The sequence below is a fragment of the Mustela putorius genome, unplaced genomic scaffold (genome assembly GCF_011764305.1).
Source record: "Mustela putorius furo isolate JIRA1106 unplaced genomic scaffold, ASM1176430v1.1 tig00003962_pilon_pilon_pilon, whole genome shotgun sequence".
Taxonomy (NCBI): Eukaryota; Metazoa; Chordata; class Mammalia; order Carnivora; family Mustelidae; genus Mustela; species Mustela putorius.
In genome coordinates this window covers 13,920,556-13,937,666 of record NW_025422106.1, presented here as the reverse complement: position 1 = coordinate 13,937,666, position 17,111 = coordinate 13,920,556, and the positions used below count along the sequence as shown (strand labels likewise).

Sequence of the window (17,111 nt, the reverse complement as noted above, 5' to 3'; positions counted from 1 at the left end):
CATTCTGACTGGTGTGAAATGGTATCTCATTGTAGTTTTGATTTGTATTTCACAGATGTTGAGTGATGTTGAGCATCTTTCCATGTGTTTGTTAGCCATCTGTAAAGTTACCTATTTTTCTTTTCTTTTTTTTTTAAAAGATTTTATTTATTTATTTGACAGAGATCACAAGTAGGTGGGGGGGTGGGGAGGAGCAGGCTCCCTGCTGAGCAGAGAGCCTGATCCAGGGCTCGATCCCAGGACCCCAAGATCATGACCTGAGCTGAAGGCAGAGGCTTAACCCATTGAGCCTCCCAGGTGCCCCTAAAGTCACCTATTTCTTGATAGTCTTTTTGGACTTAGTGAGTAGTTAAATCCAATCATATATTACACATTGCTTTTTTTTTTTTTTTAAGATTTATTTATTTGAGGGAAGAAGGACAGAAGGAGTGGGAGAGAGTCTCAAGCAGACTCCATGCTGAGTGCAGATCCTGAGGTGGGGCTTGATGCCATGACCCTAAGATCATGACCTGACCCGAAAACAAGAGTCTGGTTGCTTAACTGACTGTTCCACCCAGGTGTCCCTGTATATTGCCTTTTTAAAAAATCTTGTGTGTAACTTATATGAAATATTTTTTGAAGACTTTATTTATTTGAGAGGGAGAAAAAGCAGGAGCAGGGGGAGGGGCAGAGGGAGAGGGAGAGACAGGCTCCCCAATGAGCAGGGAGCCTGATGTGGAGCTTGATCCCAGGACCTTGGGATCAAGGCCTGAGTTGAAGGCAGACACTTAACTTACTGAGTCACCCAGGTGCCCCATGCCATGAAATATTTTTAAAAACATTTTTCTTATATAATGTTTATGTACTTGTGGATTCCTGTGTTAGCATGAATATTTTGAGATTTCTTTTAAAATATTAAATTAATTTGGTATTTGGTATTTAGTATCAGTGTGTAGTATTTAGTTATTTTCCCAAAATTTTGCCAGAAATGGAATGATCCTTCCTTTGTGGATTTTTTTTTTTATAGGAAAGGTTGGTAAGTTGAGAATAATCTCATTTACCTCCCAAAGGATAATTTCTCCTAGTAAGTTATTAGATATAAGAAACTTTGTGGGTAAATTAGCCTTCTGAGGTATAAAATGGTTCCAGTTTCCCATGATAAGTATATAAAAATGACTTCTCTAATTAAGAAGTATAATTATAAATATGTTTTTTGTCTTTGTTACTATTACATGATGTATTATATTTGCAGTATATTAGCATATTCACTTGTGAAAATTCATCATGATGTATACTTTTAATTCCCATACTTTTCTGTATAATGGAATATAAAAGTTTACTAAGAAAAGAACAATCTCAGATCTTCAGACCTAGAAACCTTCTTCAGGGAATGCGAACATTTAAGAGTGAACAATGGGACGCCTGGGTGGCTCAGTTGGTTGGGCGGCTGCCTTCGGCTCGGGTCATGATCCCAGCGTTCCTGGGATCGAGTCCTGCACGGGCTCCTTGCTCAGCGGGGAGCCTGCTTCTCTCTCTGTCTCTTCCTGCCATTCTGTCTGCATGTGCTCGCTCTCTCTCTCTCTGACAAATAAATAAATAAAATCTTATAAAAAAAAAGATTTAAGAGTGAACAATGGCAATATTACAAAGACTTCCATAGAATAAAAAAGTCATATAGTGCCTTATCTTGATTTATGATTCAGGATCACCTTGATACTGAAACTTGACAAGAATATTATGAAAGAGGAAAACTGTAGTCTTACTCATGAATATGAAAAATCCTAAACAAAATACTAGCAGAAAAAAATTAAACAGTATATTGTAATGATAATGTCACAATCGAGTGGGATAATTCCAATACAGGCTGGCTTATTACTCAAAATCAGTTAATGAAATTTGCTACGTGAACAGAATAACAGAGAACAATTACATGATTATCTTAATATATATATATATATATACACACACACAATAAGTTTGATAAAATCAAACATATATTCATTGATAAAATCTTTTAGTAAATAGTGATAGTTTCTGGTTCTCTAGAGTTCAGTTTTTTCTCAAGGTACCAAATTGTTTAAATGTAGAAAACATAGTTATTTTAAAGTCTATTTCTGATATCTCCAGTGTCTGGCTTTTTTGGGGGGTATTTTTATTGTTTATTATTTTTGCTGGTTCTCACCAATGATAGCATGACTCTTTGTTTGCCAGAATTTATTTTAAAAATCTTTAAAAACAATTTTGAGTTTGAGACACCACAGTTCTGTGGCACTATCAGTCTTGGATCCTGTAATGCTAAGATTTCAGGGGTTGAATTACTTAAATTATTTAAGTAAAGCTTAGCTGAAATAGCTATGAGAGCCTGATTACTACAGGTTTACTCTTATCATTGTTGTATAATACTCCTGTGTGTCTTAAGCAAAAAGAATGGAGGTAAAGTCACCAGGTAGACCCCCTTGCACATGACCACCTAGTATCAGAAGTCCATCAAAAGCACCACTCAGTCTCTCAGAAGCCTCTCCTAGAATCATTAGATACTTCTAGGCCTAACTATCCTGCTTACATGTCTGGATTTTCTTGTTCTCTTGGATTTGGATCTAGTAACTCTTTACTATCTTGTTAAATATTTAGTACCTTTAAGCAGAGTTGAAAAAAAAAATTCTCCCCAGTTACCCTACTTGTTTTCATTGGTAGGACTGACCTGATTTACGTAGCCTGCCATTACTGGAAATAGAAAATAAAATTTCTTATAATTTCTTACCATTTTTATAATTTCTAGGTAATATATTTATTTTGAGGTTGAACATGGAAGATATTTAAAAAGCCATGTAGCATGTGCTCCTTAAGAAAATACTAATCTTGAAATATTCACATTGCTTATTAAATAACTTTTTCTGAAAGAGTAATCATTAGTATTTTTCTCTCACTGATGACAGCTGTTTATAGGACATCCTACAAGGTAGTAACTTTGTCACGTGGAAGGAGTAATTATTAAATTTTTTCTTATTTTTTGTCTCACCATATAGTTGTAAGTACAGATATATTAATTATATATGTACTTGAATCTCCTTAGAGGAAATGATCTTTTAAAATTTTCTGGATTTTTAAATAGCACTTAAAATTAATCTTTATACTTTTGGATTTTTTTCTCTTTGCTTTTCCAAATAATTTATGTGGCTTTCCTTAGAATATAATGGTGATGAATTCCCTGTGGCAGTGTTAAGGGGAAAAGTCTAATACTGAAATAATTCAAATTGGTTATTTTGATACATTTATAAAATCTTGGTATGTATTTCCTAATTACCATACATCTGTCCTCTTTGATTTTTCCTTTTAATGTGTTTTACCCCCAGTGTGGTAAATTGATTTAATAAAAATGCCTCCTTTTTTCCCTGGTTATCTGATAACTTCTTAATGACAACTAACAGCTTTTGTGAGAGCAGCACCATTAGCACTAATGGACAGGGAAGACAACTGATACGGCATGAGAAAGGTTAAAGATGACTAGTGACCCTTCGGCATATCTGTCTACACAGAACAGAATAAGTACCATGGCTCATTTGAATTTTTGGTCAGAGTGGATTATCTGACTTACCTGGTAAAGTCTTACATTCAGCTCTCCTACACGATAAAATTTAGTTCTGTGAATAACTCTTGTTAAGATCTGTCAGGAATATAATAAATTTTTTAGCTCCTAAAGACTGTGAAGACACTCAGTCTAATTTAATATTCTCCATTTGGCCAAATTAGATTTTTTTATTTCTCATTTTTATTGAGTTTTCATCCTTTTTGGCATATCGAGGAAGTCATCAGGTATGTACAGGCTCTTTTGGCTAAAATCTAAAGACTAATTACTCTGAGATGATTTAGGGACCTAAATATGGTATGTGAACATTATTGAATAACATTATGGATTTCTTCTGGACACTAGTTCTTATCAGTGTGTTTGAGTCTAACATGGTAACAAATTTCTTCTAGAAGCAAAGGTCTTTACTGGTGCAGGAAACATCCAGTACCCCTTTCACCCCTTGCATCATACCGTGTTTTGAAAGTTAATGAGCTTTAAAAGTGCTATCTTGTCACTTACTATACAAAGTTCAGATTTGATAACTGTTAAATTTTGGGTTTAAATTTTTGTCCACTAATAAAATGGTAGTTGTAAGTTTTCTTGGTGTGTGTGTGAGAATTATCAATAACTCTTCATATGATAATGAACCTTTGACTATGAAATACACTACTCTGTTTTCCCCCTTTCTGGAGTTTTTTCCTAGTTCTCTTACATCGACTTTTCCTTTCATCCGTGGTCTCCTTAGTACACTTCTTCCCACTTTCTATGTGCTCCAGTTCTTTTAGTTTTATTCCTGTTTATTAGTATAAAAGCATGAAATAATAGGCTCAAGGGCAAATGGAGAGGGTATACAACCAGACTTTAAACCTGAAAAGTGAATTCCTTTGATAAAGGGATAGCTCTATTTAAGTGGGAGCATCTCCATTAGCCCTGATGGAGTAAGTATAGCAGCTGAGGCATCTCAGAGGTTAATCAGGCTTCCTGGCCAGCTTTCACATCAATACACAGTGGCGCCTGATTTTGTTGGTCCTTCAGAGGCTTTCTTGACAACGCTCTAACAGACTTTGTGTAAGTCATTGCTTGTGAATTATTGAAACAAATGTTTGGCTGATAATTGAGGAATGCTAATGTGTTTTATAATCACTGCAGTCTGAGGTTTTAGCGCTAAACAAAAGAGTTACAATTGATTTGTGGCTTTTTCATGGTTTCAGTCGGCAGTAAGTTACATTTTTTTGCTTGAGTTCAGCAAATGGCTTTGATGGTCATTTTATTTAAGTATTTATTAGGACCCACTATTATAGTCTTCATTCCACACACTCCCCCCTGCCCCAGTATATGTCTGTGTTCTGAATTCATGAAGTGTGAGGTCACAAGTAGTAACAGGAGTAGAATACAAGGCAGTATTGGATGGCGGTTGAAATCAGGTTTTAGAGATAGACAGTTCTAGTATTGAATTCTGGCTTTGTCATTCATTGGTTAACTGTTTGAGCTGCCATTTTATTTAACTTCTGTAGCCTCAATTTTCTTTTCTATAGAAAAGAAGTGTTCGAGGAAATCTGTAGAGATCATCTATGTTAAGAGCCTTGACAAGTGCACAGTAAAGATTCCGCAGGACATAGCTACAGTAAAATAATACATATATTACTAGTCTTAGTTGTATGGTATTTTAATGGAAAATTTCCTTGGAAAATACATTTCCTTATTTTAATTCCAATCTAATTGTTGCTTAAATCACATTTAGGTCTTTATAAAGTACATTCTTTGCCTATCTTTTATGAAACAGTATTTGAAATACCATGTATATAATAATTTTCATTTTAAAATTTAGCTATAGCATATGCCAGAATTCTCCATAATTATTCTAAAAAGAGGGAGTCATTTCATTAAAGATTAATTTGCAGTATTTAAAAAAATTTTTTTCTCACAATTTGAGAATTGGAAAAAATTCTTTTTTTTTTTTTTTAAAGATTTTTATTCATTTATTTGATAGATACAGATTACAAGTAGGCAGAGAGGCACACAGAGAGAGAGGAAGGGAAGCAGGCTCCCTGCCAAGTAGAGTCTGATGCGGGGCCTGGGATCATGACCTGAGCTGAAGGCAGAGGCTTTAACCCACTGAGCCAGCCAGGCACCCCTGGAAAAAATTATTTCTGAATGTGTATATCCTACATAATTTCTGATATGTCCATGTAATCTACTTATTTTCACTCTGCTGGTTAAATCTTTTTTTTTTTTTTTTAATATATATGAATCACATGCTTTTCTCTTTCTTTTAGTTTTTTCTCTTTGTGGGACAAAAAAAAAATCCCACAGAAACGCATTACTTTCGCATTATTGTTTGTTAATGCAAATAGCAGTAATCAGATAATAAGATTCACATAAAAGAAAAAACTCATGAGTTTGTCTATTTGCCTCGAAATGGAACTAAAATGTAATTATAAAACATCTTAAGTTATCTTTAATTGAAATAGTATATTAGAAGCATTACAGTGAATTGTTTTCTGTTACCAGAGTAAAAATCTTCTTAGCTAATCTTTTGTGATGTTTTATTCATCTAGTAATTGGTATCTTGGATGGGGACTATATTTCCACATGCCAAATTTTTTTTTCTTTTAATTGAGGTAAAGTTGGTATATAACATATTAGTTTTACGTGTACCTTATAATTTGACATCTGTATGTACTACAAAATGATTACCACCAAAAGTCTAGTTGCCGTTCATCACCATCAAATTGACTGCCTTCACCCATTTTTGCCCACCTCCTGATCACCTTCCCCTCTGGTATCCATCAATCTATTTTCTTTAAGTTTGTTTTTATATTCTTTTGCTTGTTTTTTTAGATTCCACATATAAATGAAATCAAATGGTATTTGTCTTTCTCCATCTGGTTTATCTCACTTAGCTCAATACCCTCAAGGTCCATCCATGTTGTTACAAATGGCAGTATTTTATTCTTCTATGTAGCTAAGTAATATTCTGATATATATACCTCACATCCTCTTTATATATATATTTACATGCATAAATATAAATATATTTTTATATAAATATATAAATTAAAAATTAAAAATAGAATATAGAATATATAAATATATAATATATATATTATAACTAAACATATATATTATATATATACATATATATGTGTGTATATATATATCACATCCTCTTTATCCTAATTCATCTGTCAGTGAACACTTACATTGTTTCCATGTCTTGGTTATTGTATATAACGCTCCATTGGACGTAGGAGTGTATGTAATTTTTGAATTTGTGTTTTCATATTCTTTGAATAAATACCCAGAAGTAGAATTGCTGGATCATATCGTAGATCTATTCTTAACTTTTTGAGGAATCTCCATACTGTTTTCTGTAGTGGCTGCACCAGTTTGCATTCCTACTGACAGCTAACAAGGCTTCCCTTTTCTCCACATTCTCTCCAGCACCTGTGATTTCTTGTCTTTTTTTTTTTATATATAATAGCTATTGTAACAGATGTGAAATGATAATTCATTGTGGTTTTAATTTGCATTTCCCTGCTGACTAGTGATATTGAACATCTTTTCACGTCTTTTGGCAATCTGCATATCTTTTTCAGAAAAATGTCTATTCAGATCCTCTACTCATTTTTTATTTTTTATTTTTATTTTTTTGTTGTTGTTGCTGAGTGTGTGAATTCTTTATATATTTTGGATATTAACTATGTATTCAGATATGTAATCTGCAAATGTCTTCTTCTGTTAAGCATTTTCATTTTGATGATGGTTTCCTGTGCTGTGCAGAAGATTTTCAGTTTGAGAGAGTCCAGTTTTTTTTTTTTTTTTTTTTTTTTTTTTTTTGCTTTTATTTTCCTTGCCTTTGGAGTCAGATCCACAAGCACATCTCTAAGATTGATGTTAATGAGCTTATTGCCTATGTTTTCTTATGGGAATTTTGTGGTTTCAGGTCTTACATTCAGTTATTTAATTCATTTTTTTTATGTTTTTGAAGATTTTATTTATTTGACAGAGATCACATGTAGGCAGAGAGGCAGGCAGAGAGAGAGAGGGAAGCAGGCTCCCTGCTGAGCAGAGAGCGTGATACAGGGTTTGATCCCAGAACCCTGCGATCATGACTGAGTAATGAAGGCAGAGGCTTAACTCACTGAGCCACCCAGGAACCCCAAGGATTTTTGCATATATGCTCATCAGGGATATTGGGATATATCCCTTTCTCATAGTGTACTTCTCTGGATTTAGTATCAGGGTAATGTTGATGTCACATTTTACATCTTTTATTTTATGCATCCCTTAACTGATTGTAGTTTTAATTAATTTTACTACTATTCTCTTTTAGCCTTCATACTTGCTTTAGAAGTGATTGACCCACTGTCTGTACTATATATTTTTCTTTTCCAATGAGAGTTTTACTTTTGTGTGTTTCCTTATTATTAAATATTAAATATTTTTTTTTTTCAGCTTAAAGAAGTCCCTTTAACATTTCTTGTAAAGCCATTTTAGCAATGATAAACTCCTTTACTTTTTGCTCATCTGGAAAACTCTTATTTCCCCTTCAATTCTGAGTGATAACTTTGCTGGGTAGAGAATTCTTGGTTGGAAGTTTTTTCCTTTTAGCACTTTGAATATGGCATGCCACTCCCTTTGGACTGCAAAGTTTCTGTTGAAAATCTTGATAGCCTTAGATGGTTTCCTTGTATGTATTTCTCTTGATGCTTTTAAAATTCTCTCTTTAACTTTTACCATTTTAATTATAATGTATCTTGGTGTGGATCTCTTTGGGTTTGTCTTATTTGGAACACTCTGGGGTTCCCACCATTATGCCCGTTTCCTTCCCCAGATTAGGGATATGTTTAGCTATTATTTTTCAAAAATAATTTTTCTGGCCCTTTCTCTCTTCTCCTCTGGGGACCCTGTATTGTGAATGCTGTTCTGCTTGAAGTTCTCCTAAGGTTTTCAGTTTTTGTATTCTTTTTTCTTTTTGCTCCTTTGAGTGAGTTTCATTGTTTTGCCTTCTGTCTCACTGGTCTGCTTCATTTAGTCTGCTGTTAAACTCCTGTAGTGTATTTTTAAATTCAGTTTTTATATTTTTAGATCTGTATCTTCTGTTTGATACTTTTTAATACTTTCTCTTATTTTTGTTGAAGTTTGCACTGTGTTCCTTCATTCTTCTGAATTTGATGAGTATCTTTATGACCATTATTTTGAACTCTGTTGCTTATATCATTTTATTAAGGTCTTTTTCTGAGGTTTTGTCTTTTTCTTTGGAACATACTCCTCTTTCTTCTCATTTTGGCTTTCTATGTTTGTTTCTATTATTAGGCAAATCAACTACCTCTAATAGTCTTGAAGGAGTGGCTTTTGTGGGAGATAGCTTGTGAGGCTCAGAAGCACTTATCTCTCCTAGGGACTCAAGGAGTGTCTCCTGTGTGAGCTGCATGTGTCTGCCCACCTACTGTGGTAGGGCTATGGCTCTGGCATGGGAGTATGTGGGGCTCTTGTCTGGCCCACCTGTGATGTGTGGCTGTGGAATAGGAATAGGTATCTACATGCCTGATCTTGATGCACAATATTATATAATAGCATATTATAGATTTACTTTGAAAACATAGTCTTTTTCATTATACCATTGGTCAAATGGAATTCTACAATTGGTCAGTCTTTTTCATGCTAAAAAATAGATTTAAAATTAGATTTTTATTTCAAAAAATAACAACATGTTAGTGAAGATGCAGAGAAAGGGGAACCCTCATAGACTATTGGTGGGAATATGAACTGGTACAACCACTTACAAAAACAGTATGGAGGTTCTTCAAAAAGTTAAAAATAGAACTACCCTATGATTCAGGAATTACCTTACAAGGTTTTCACCCAAAGGATACAAAAATGCTGTTTGACGGGACACATGCACCCCAGTGTTGGTAGCAGCACTGTCAACAACAGCCAAATTATGGAAAGAGTCCAAATGTCCATTGACTGATGAATGGATAAAGATGTGGTATATAAACACAATGGGTTATTACTTAGCCATCAGAAAGAATGAAATCTTGCCATTGTTATATGTATTAAGAAGAAGGGAGAGAAGAATTTTTTTTAATAAAAATATAATTGTTCCTTCAAGCAAAATAAAGCTTTTTAGGTATTTACATATGGCTATATTTTAACTATGCTGACTTTGGGGAGTCTACTGATAGCATTCACTTAAATTAATACTGATTTCCTGACTAAAATTTAAGATCATATGAAAAGTCAGACTGAATTTCTATGACAATTCACTGCTACAGTTATTTCAGGCTTGTAAGAGAATAAGGAAGTTAAAAGATAGAAGAATTAACAAAATGCATATTTCTGTTTAGAATCTAAATACTGATGTGAAGTCATATATTTTACATTTCATTTTATAGACACTGAAAACTGGTTTGACAATGGTCGGGAAAGTAGTGACTCAGCTGACAGGCACACTGCCTTCAGGTGTGACAGAAGACGATGTTGCCCTCCATAGTAATTCAAGGAGGAGTCCTTTGGTTCCAGGCATCATCACAGTAATTGACACTGAAACAGTTGGAGAGGGCCAGGTAAGAACTTCTGATGCAGGCAATGTCCTTTTTCTTCAAAGGATGGGGTGACTAAGAATGTCATAGTGACCAGATGCACTTGGCCTTGGGAGATTCTTATTTTGGAATTCTAGAAATTGAGGTTATTTCAGGTTAGAATTTTTTTTTCAAGAAAATATGAGTAATATGTTAAAACCTCTTATTTCAAACATTATTAATGTTTTGAACCTGAAGGTAAAATTGAGGTTCTAAGGAGTTCTTGTTATCTCTTCGTTAGGACATTTGTCTCATAAATAAATAGTTCATACCTCTTTATACTCTTGTGTTTATAATACATTTTTTAAAAAATGATGCTTGTTATGATCTAAATCAGAAGATTATTAAACTGATTTTAAAAAGATTTTATTTATTTGAGAGAGAGAGTACATGAGTTGGGGGGAGACTGAGTGAGAGGGAAAAGCAGATGCCCCCGTGAGCAGGGAGCCTGATGTGGGGCTCAATCCCAGGATTTTGAGATTATGACCTGAGTTTAAGGCAGATGCCTAATCAACTGAACCATCCAGGCATCCTTTAATAATTAATTTTTAAGGTAGAGGCTTGCTCATAGAAGCAATCAATATGACCTTCCACATTTTGGAGGGAATTTAAAAAACTATTGACTAATTATGATGGTTACAAGTGATAGTAATGTAAATAATATCAAATTTTATTACACTTATTTATAAATATGAAAAATGGACAAATATCTCAAAGTGTATATTAGAATACATACATGGTAATGCATCTTACCAAATCCTATATCTTCAGATAATGAAGGAACATTTGGAAGGAGTGATTATAAACATGGAAAAATATGTGACAATATATTGCTGGTGAGAAACCCATTGGATTTTGTTTTCTCCCCCCATGTACCCATAAGTTCTTTTCTTTTCTATTAATAGTCTTGAATTTTAAAATACATTTCTGAAAGGAAGAGAATTTTAAAATTCTAGTAGTTTGTGATTATTGCTACAAAAAATCCAATCTAAAGTTGATTGTTAGAATAGGATAGGAGTAGAGCAACAATTGTAAAATAGAAATTATTTTAATTTTTCTATAATATATGTTTCTATTTTCAGAACATAATGTCTGGAAGCTATGTGAATCTTTAAAGTATTAACCGTAAATTTTGCATGTTCTTTTTAGAAAATCTCCTTCCAGTAATACATGGTTCTGTATCTGATAAAAGATTACCTTTGACCACTACTTATGTACTAGTTCTTATAGTAAGATCAAATGGCATTTCTTTTTTTTTTTTTTAAAGATTTTATTTATTTATTTGACAGAGAGAGATCACAAGTAGGCAGAGAGGCAGGTAGAGAGAGAAAGAGGAGGAAGCAGGCTCCCTGCTGAGCAGAGAGTCCCGATGCGGGACTCGATCCCAGGACCTTGAGATCGTGACCTGAGCCGAAGGCAGCGGCTTAACCCACTGAGCCACCCAGGCGCCCTCAAATGGCATTTCAAAAGCACGTGGACTCTACTGCAATTAAAAGACAAAAAATACTTGGGACGCCTGGGTGGCTCAGTGGGTTAAGCGTCTGCCTTCAGCTCAGGTCATGATCTCAGGGTCCTGTGATCGAACCCCACATCGGGCTCTCTGCTCGGCGGGGACCCTGCTTCCCTTCCTCTCTCTCTGCCTGACTCTCTGCCTACTTGTGATCTCTCTCTGTCAAATAAATAAATAAAATTAAAAAAAAAAAAAGACAAAAAAATCTTTGAAATTCTGCGTTATTCAATTTAGCTGTTGTATTTTATTTGAAATCTGAATGATAATCTACCTCTCCCATGTTAACTTTGCGGTTCACCAAATCTAGTTTAAAACTCTTTTTAATGAAGTGCTAGCAAACTTTTCTGTTGAGTGAAATGAAATTTTTTTAAGTAGTGATAATTAGCTCAAGTTGATAGATACAGAGAGATGTTAATTTTCTTTCTCAATTGGAATTAAATATTTAAACCCTTAGTGTTTTATGAGTGTTAAAGTAAAAAATGTTTTCTTTTGTTCTTTAGTTCTTAATTAATTTACTTCCAAGGCCACCCACATTTAATGCGTAGTAACAGTCAACATTGTCTATTTGGTGAGTCTAAGTAAGTCTGTTAAGCGTCTAGCATTTGTTGACAGACAGATTTGTGGTCATTTAGAAGTAGAAAATGTTATCTGATTATTTTTCATGAAATAGAGATATAATTCAATTTGTTTTATTATATTTAAGTGTAGGAACATGTAAAAAGAAAATCTTGATGTAATGATATTAAAAAGCTTAGCATTAGGTCTTATGTTATCAAATGTGGTTCCCCCACATCCCCCCCCCCATTTTTTATTAACTTTTTATTAATTTAAAACGGAATTCTCAGATTTGGAATATGGAAATGAACTGGAGGTTGTGGAATTGCAAAATTCATTTTTCCTTGTTAAGGGAATTGTTGACACTTGAAACAAGTAAAGTAGTTCATTAGGAAATAAGAATTACAGAATTGCTAGCTTTTAAAAGTGAAAAGAAGTTAAGTGTTGTCCAATCTTAAAAATGTTATCCTTTCTCTTATTTGTTGAGATCATAATCTCTTTTCATTCCCACTTACAACATTCTGAAATTTTAATTTATTTTAAAATTCTATTATAAAGCAGGAAATAAGTTGATGTTCAATAAATGGCAAGTTGCTATGTGCATTTTGAGAGAATTACAAATATTTTTTAAAGCAACAAGATTTCCTGAGTATAATACTATCCTCCTTTCTTTTATTAATGGGAATCTGTTTTTTGTCAAGAAGACATTTTTGTCTCTGATACATAGTTCAGTTGGAATACAGGGCTGTTTTTAGGTTATGCTGGATTGTATTAAAAAGACTTCAGGGGTTATTGTCATAGATTTATCACTTTTAGCCCCTTTCAACTGATGTTTGACCTTAGCTGTAATGTTTTTCCTTTTCCATATATATCTCAGGAGCTGAAACTAACATTATGTTCACTTTTGCTGTTTAAATTCAGTGAGCCTTTAATAAAGATATTTTGATGTTTACAGTGGCAGTATAAAATTTGATTCACCATCTTTCTAATGCTAAATTGATTAGTTTGATTTTATGTTGATGGGATCATTGTGTGGTAACTGCGTTAAGGAGGAGTGGATTTGATGGACTTCGTGTCCATTTTAAAATCTGTGTTACTTGTTTTATCTAAAAGCATTTTGTTGCTAGATAAGCTAAGTGGTATAATATAATTATAATTTATATAATTGAAGTTAGCAGTGTGGCAAAGTCTCTAATCAGAGAAAAATCCTCCACAATGATGACATAAACTCGAGCTGTTTCTTTCCCTGGGTATAAGTTGTTATTCATAATAATTTAGTGGCTCCTGAAGTGTTTTGTCTGTCTTTTTGTTCACATGATAAAGGTTTATCCACCTTGTATCAGTTAAAGTGCTTTGATTAATTTTAATATAGTCAAGTTGTTATTACATATACTTAAGTTCAGCCTGCTTAGTTAACTGGTGAGTAAAAGGTGTATGTCTTAGGACAATTGTTTTGGGAGATCTTTTCTATTATTAATTTGATGTTTTAGGTAAGGTGATAATGCAATGGAAAGAATTCTTCCAAAAGTATCTGGTTGTTATATTTGTGAAGCTCATAAAGTTCAATACAAAGAATTGTACATAGTGGTATGAGGCTTTGCTGTGCCCCAAGATTAATGTGCATTTTACTAGACAGCTTCTGTGTTGGTACCATTAAATAGAGGACTTACTACTAATTGTGTTGGAGAGGAAGATGTAGGGTATAATACATGAAAGGGAATCTTGTAAAATTGAGTTAAAATAGTGAAATGGGCAAAGACAAATATTTCACAGAAAAAAAAAATAAAACCTACAAAATTTCCCTGAGTTAAAATATCTTGACTTAATGATTTTTCAACTTTTTGATGACATGAAAGTCCTTTATAAATTCAGCAGATACTGTACTTTGAATTTTGGGAATTTTGAACTTCCCTAGTTCAGTGATACATGGTATAGTATTCTCCCGTGATGCTGGGCAGCGACTGCCGGCCATAGCTCCTAGTCAGCCATGTGATCAGGAGGGTAAACAATAGATACACTTACAGCTGTTCTGCACCCACACAACCATTCCTACTTCCCTCCTCCTTGCCCCCACCAAACTGGGAAATCAACCTGAAGGCCAGAGGTAGAAGGGGCCACAGGTTGGCCTGGGTTCCACATTATTCTGAAGCCTATCAGGGGCCGGAAGCCATGGGTCCCAGTGGGCCCCTGCTATTGGCTGGGAGAAGCAGGGAGAGCTCTGTTTGTGGCAAGGATGAGATAAGCAGAAATGAGAGCCCTCCTACACTGCTGCTGCAAATGCGAATTTGTCTAGGTGCTTTGGAAAAGAGTTACCATATGACTTAGCAGTTTGTCTTCCAGATATACCCAAAAGAAACGAAATACATGTCCATGTATGTTCATAGCAGCATTATTTGTAATGCCGAAAAAGTAGGAGCAACCTTGGTATATACACATCAACTGATTGGTAGATGGATAAATAACGTGATGTAGACATACAATGTGATATTCTTCAGCAATAAAAAGAAATGAAGTACTTTTCATATTCCAGTGTGGATGAATCTTGAAAATAATGTGCTTTGTGAAAGAAACCAGTCACAAAAGAGTATATGTTGTACGATTCCACTTATGGAATGAAATGTCCAGAAGAAGCAAATCAATAAAGTAGATTATAGTTACCCAGGGCTGGTAGTTTGGAAGGAAGTTTGGAGAAATGTGGGACAACTGTTAATATTATGAGTTTTCTTTTGGTGATGAAAATGTTCTAAATTTGGTTGTGGTGATACAATTATGGGAATATACCGTATACCCAGAGCAAACCCTTCTTACATTTAACAAACTTGGTGTAACATACTTTGCTGAAGACTACTCCTATAAGACTTCTTTCTTTTTTCTTATTTTTCTCACTTAATGTGTGTAAGATTGATGAATCACAGACCCTGTATCCCTGAAATAAATAATACATTATATGTTAATAATAAAAAAAGAAAGTCAGTGGAATAACCAAAAAGAAAGATTAGAAAAATAACTTACAAGGCATGTTTTCCTGCCAATTGTGGTAAAATATGCATAACATAAAATTTGACATTTAGCCACTTTTAAGTTTACACTTCAGTGACATAAGTATATTCATAGTGTTATACATCACTCTTCTCCATTTCTAGAACTTTTTCATCATCTGGATTCATTATACTGTAACTCTCCAACCCCCTGTCCCTACAGTCCCTGGTGACCATCATTCTGATTTCTGCCTCTAGTAGATTGCCCATAATTAAAAAGATGTACAATACAAAGTGTTGTAAAGGACGTGGAGAAATTGGAAACCTCATACATTACTGGTGGAAATATAAAATGATGTAGCTATTTTGGAAAACAGTTTGTTAAAAGTTCAGCATATGTTTATCATATCACTGAGCAAATTCACTCTAGATATCTCTCCAAGAGAAATAAAAGCATGTTCAGAAAAATATGTATATGTAGATATTCATAACAGACTATGCATCATAGTAACCAACTAGAAATAATCCAAATTGCCAAGAATTGCCAAGAATTGGTGGGTGAACCCACATGTTGTGATACCTCCATACAGTGGAGTACAACTTAGCAATATAAAGAAATGAATTCCTGAAACAACATGGTTGAACTATAAAGAAATGAATGAGTAAAAGAAAATAGAAGGCAAATTGCATGATTCTTTTTTTTTTTTTTTAAAGATCTTATTTATTTATTTGTCAGAGGGAGAGAGTATAAGCAGGGGGAGCAGCAGGCAGAGCGAGAAGTAGGCTCCCTGCTGAGCAGGGAGCTTGATACAGGACTTGATCCCAGGACCCTGGGATCATGACCTGAGTCGAAGGCAGACGCTTAACTGACTGAGCCTCCTGCATGATTCTGTCTATATGAAAAATTTACAAAAATTTTAGAAAAGACAAAAGAAATAAAATGTACATAGGGATTGCCTGGAGCTTAGAGGTAGAGACCTGCTGTAGAGTTAATATGAAGACATTTTTTGGGGTGATGGAAGAATTCTAAATCTAGAATGTGGTAATGGTTATGCAGTTGTATAAATTTACTAAGCATTAAATTTATACATTATTAAAATGTATTAAATGGTGGTTTTAATGTATAAATTTACTGTGATTGGGGAATGACTATCAGTTATGGTGAAGAGGTAAGCAAATCTTCTCCCTAGAAAATAAGTATATAACTTGAAAGAATTTTCAAAAATTGCTATCTAGGGACTCTGGATATAGACCAAAAAAGAATGTAATGATAAACATGTAAAGATTTTAGAATTTCGATAACAGTGATAGGAGATAATGGCCTTTTTGCCTGAGGCTGCTCTTATTCACATCTGCCTGGAGCTTGGTAAGTGTGACAGTTTTATGAGAGTAAAGTGGGACAGGTGAACAAGCCATTTCCCTTCTAACCAGATGATTTACTTGATTTGGATTATTTTCATTAGTAAACTTGGTAGGTGATGAATAAAGGATAATGTGTAGCCCTGCTAGCCTGAGATTGGGGCCAATTTGAAGAACAGAGAGGAAAATTGTTAGTGAAATGTAAGTAGAGCCTCAGAGACCTCTAGGACAACATCAAAGGTACCAACATATGTGTGATTGGGGTCTCAGAAAGAGAGGTGAGAAAGGGGCAGAAAAACATTTGAGGAAACAAAATATATAAATATTTATCTTTCTTTTCCTTTAATTTCTTTTAAATGTGGACAGTTGCTTTAGGGAATAATTATAACATGTTTCTCAATTGATAATACATATAACAACAGTAACACAAAAGAATGGGGAGGGAATGCAACTATACTGGAGCAAGGAGCTATGCTTTATTCCAATTAAGTTTATAATTAATGGACAGTCTTATAATCTATGTAGTACCTTGTAAACTATACAGCAACCACTAAAAATTACTCCAAAAAATTAAC

At 34.1% G+C, this 17,111-nt stretch overlaps 1 protein-coding gene across 11 annotated transcripts in view; it reads left to right on the top strand.

Annotated features, from left to right (window-relative positions):
* The window catches only part of BCAS3 (BCAS3 microtubule associated cell migration factor), a 584,626-nt gene that overhangs the window by 166,740 nt on the left and 400,775 nt on the right, over window positions 1-17,111 (top strand). For all 11 annotated transcript variants that reach the window (XM_013053630.1, XM_045070195.1, XM_004747243.2 and 8 more), the window contains exon 12: window positions 9,949-10,119. In XM_013053630.1, the coding sequence (XP_012909084.1) occupies window positions 9,949-10,119 (171 nt within the window). The remainder of the gene's footprint in view (window positions 1-9,948; window positions 10,120-17,111) is intronic.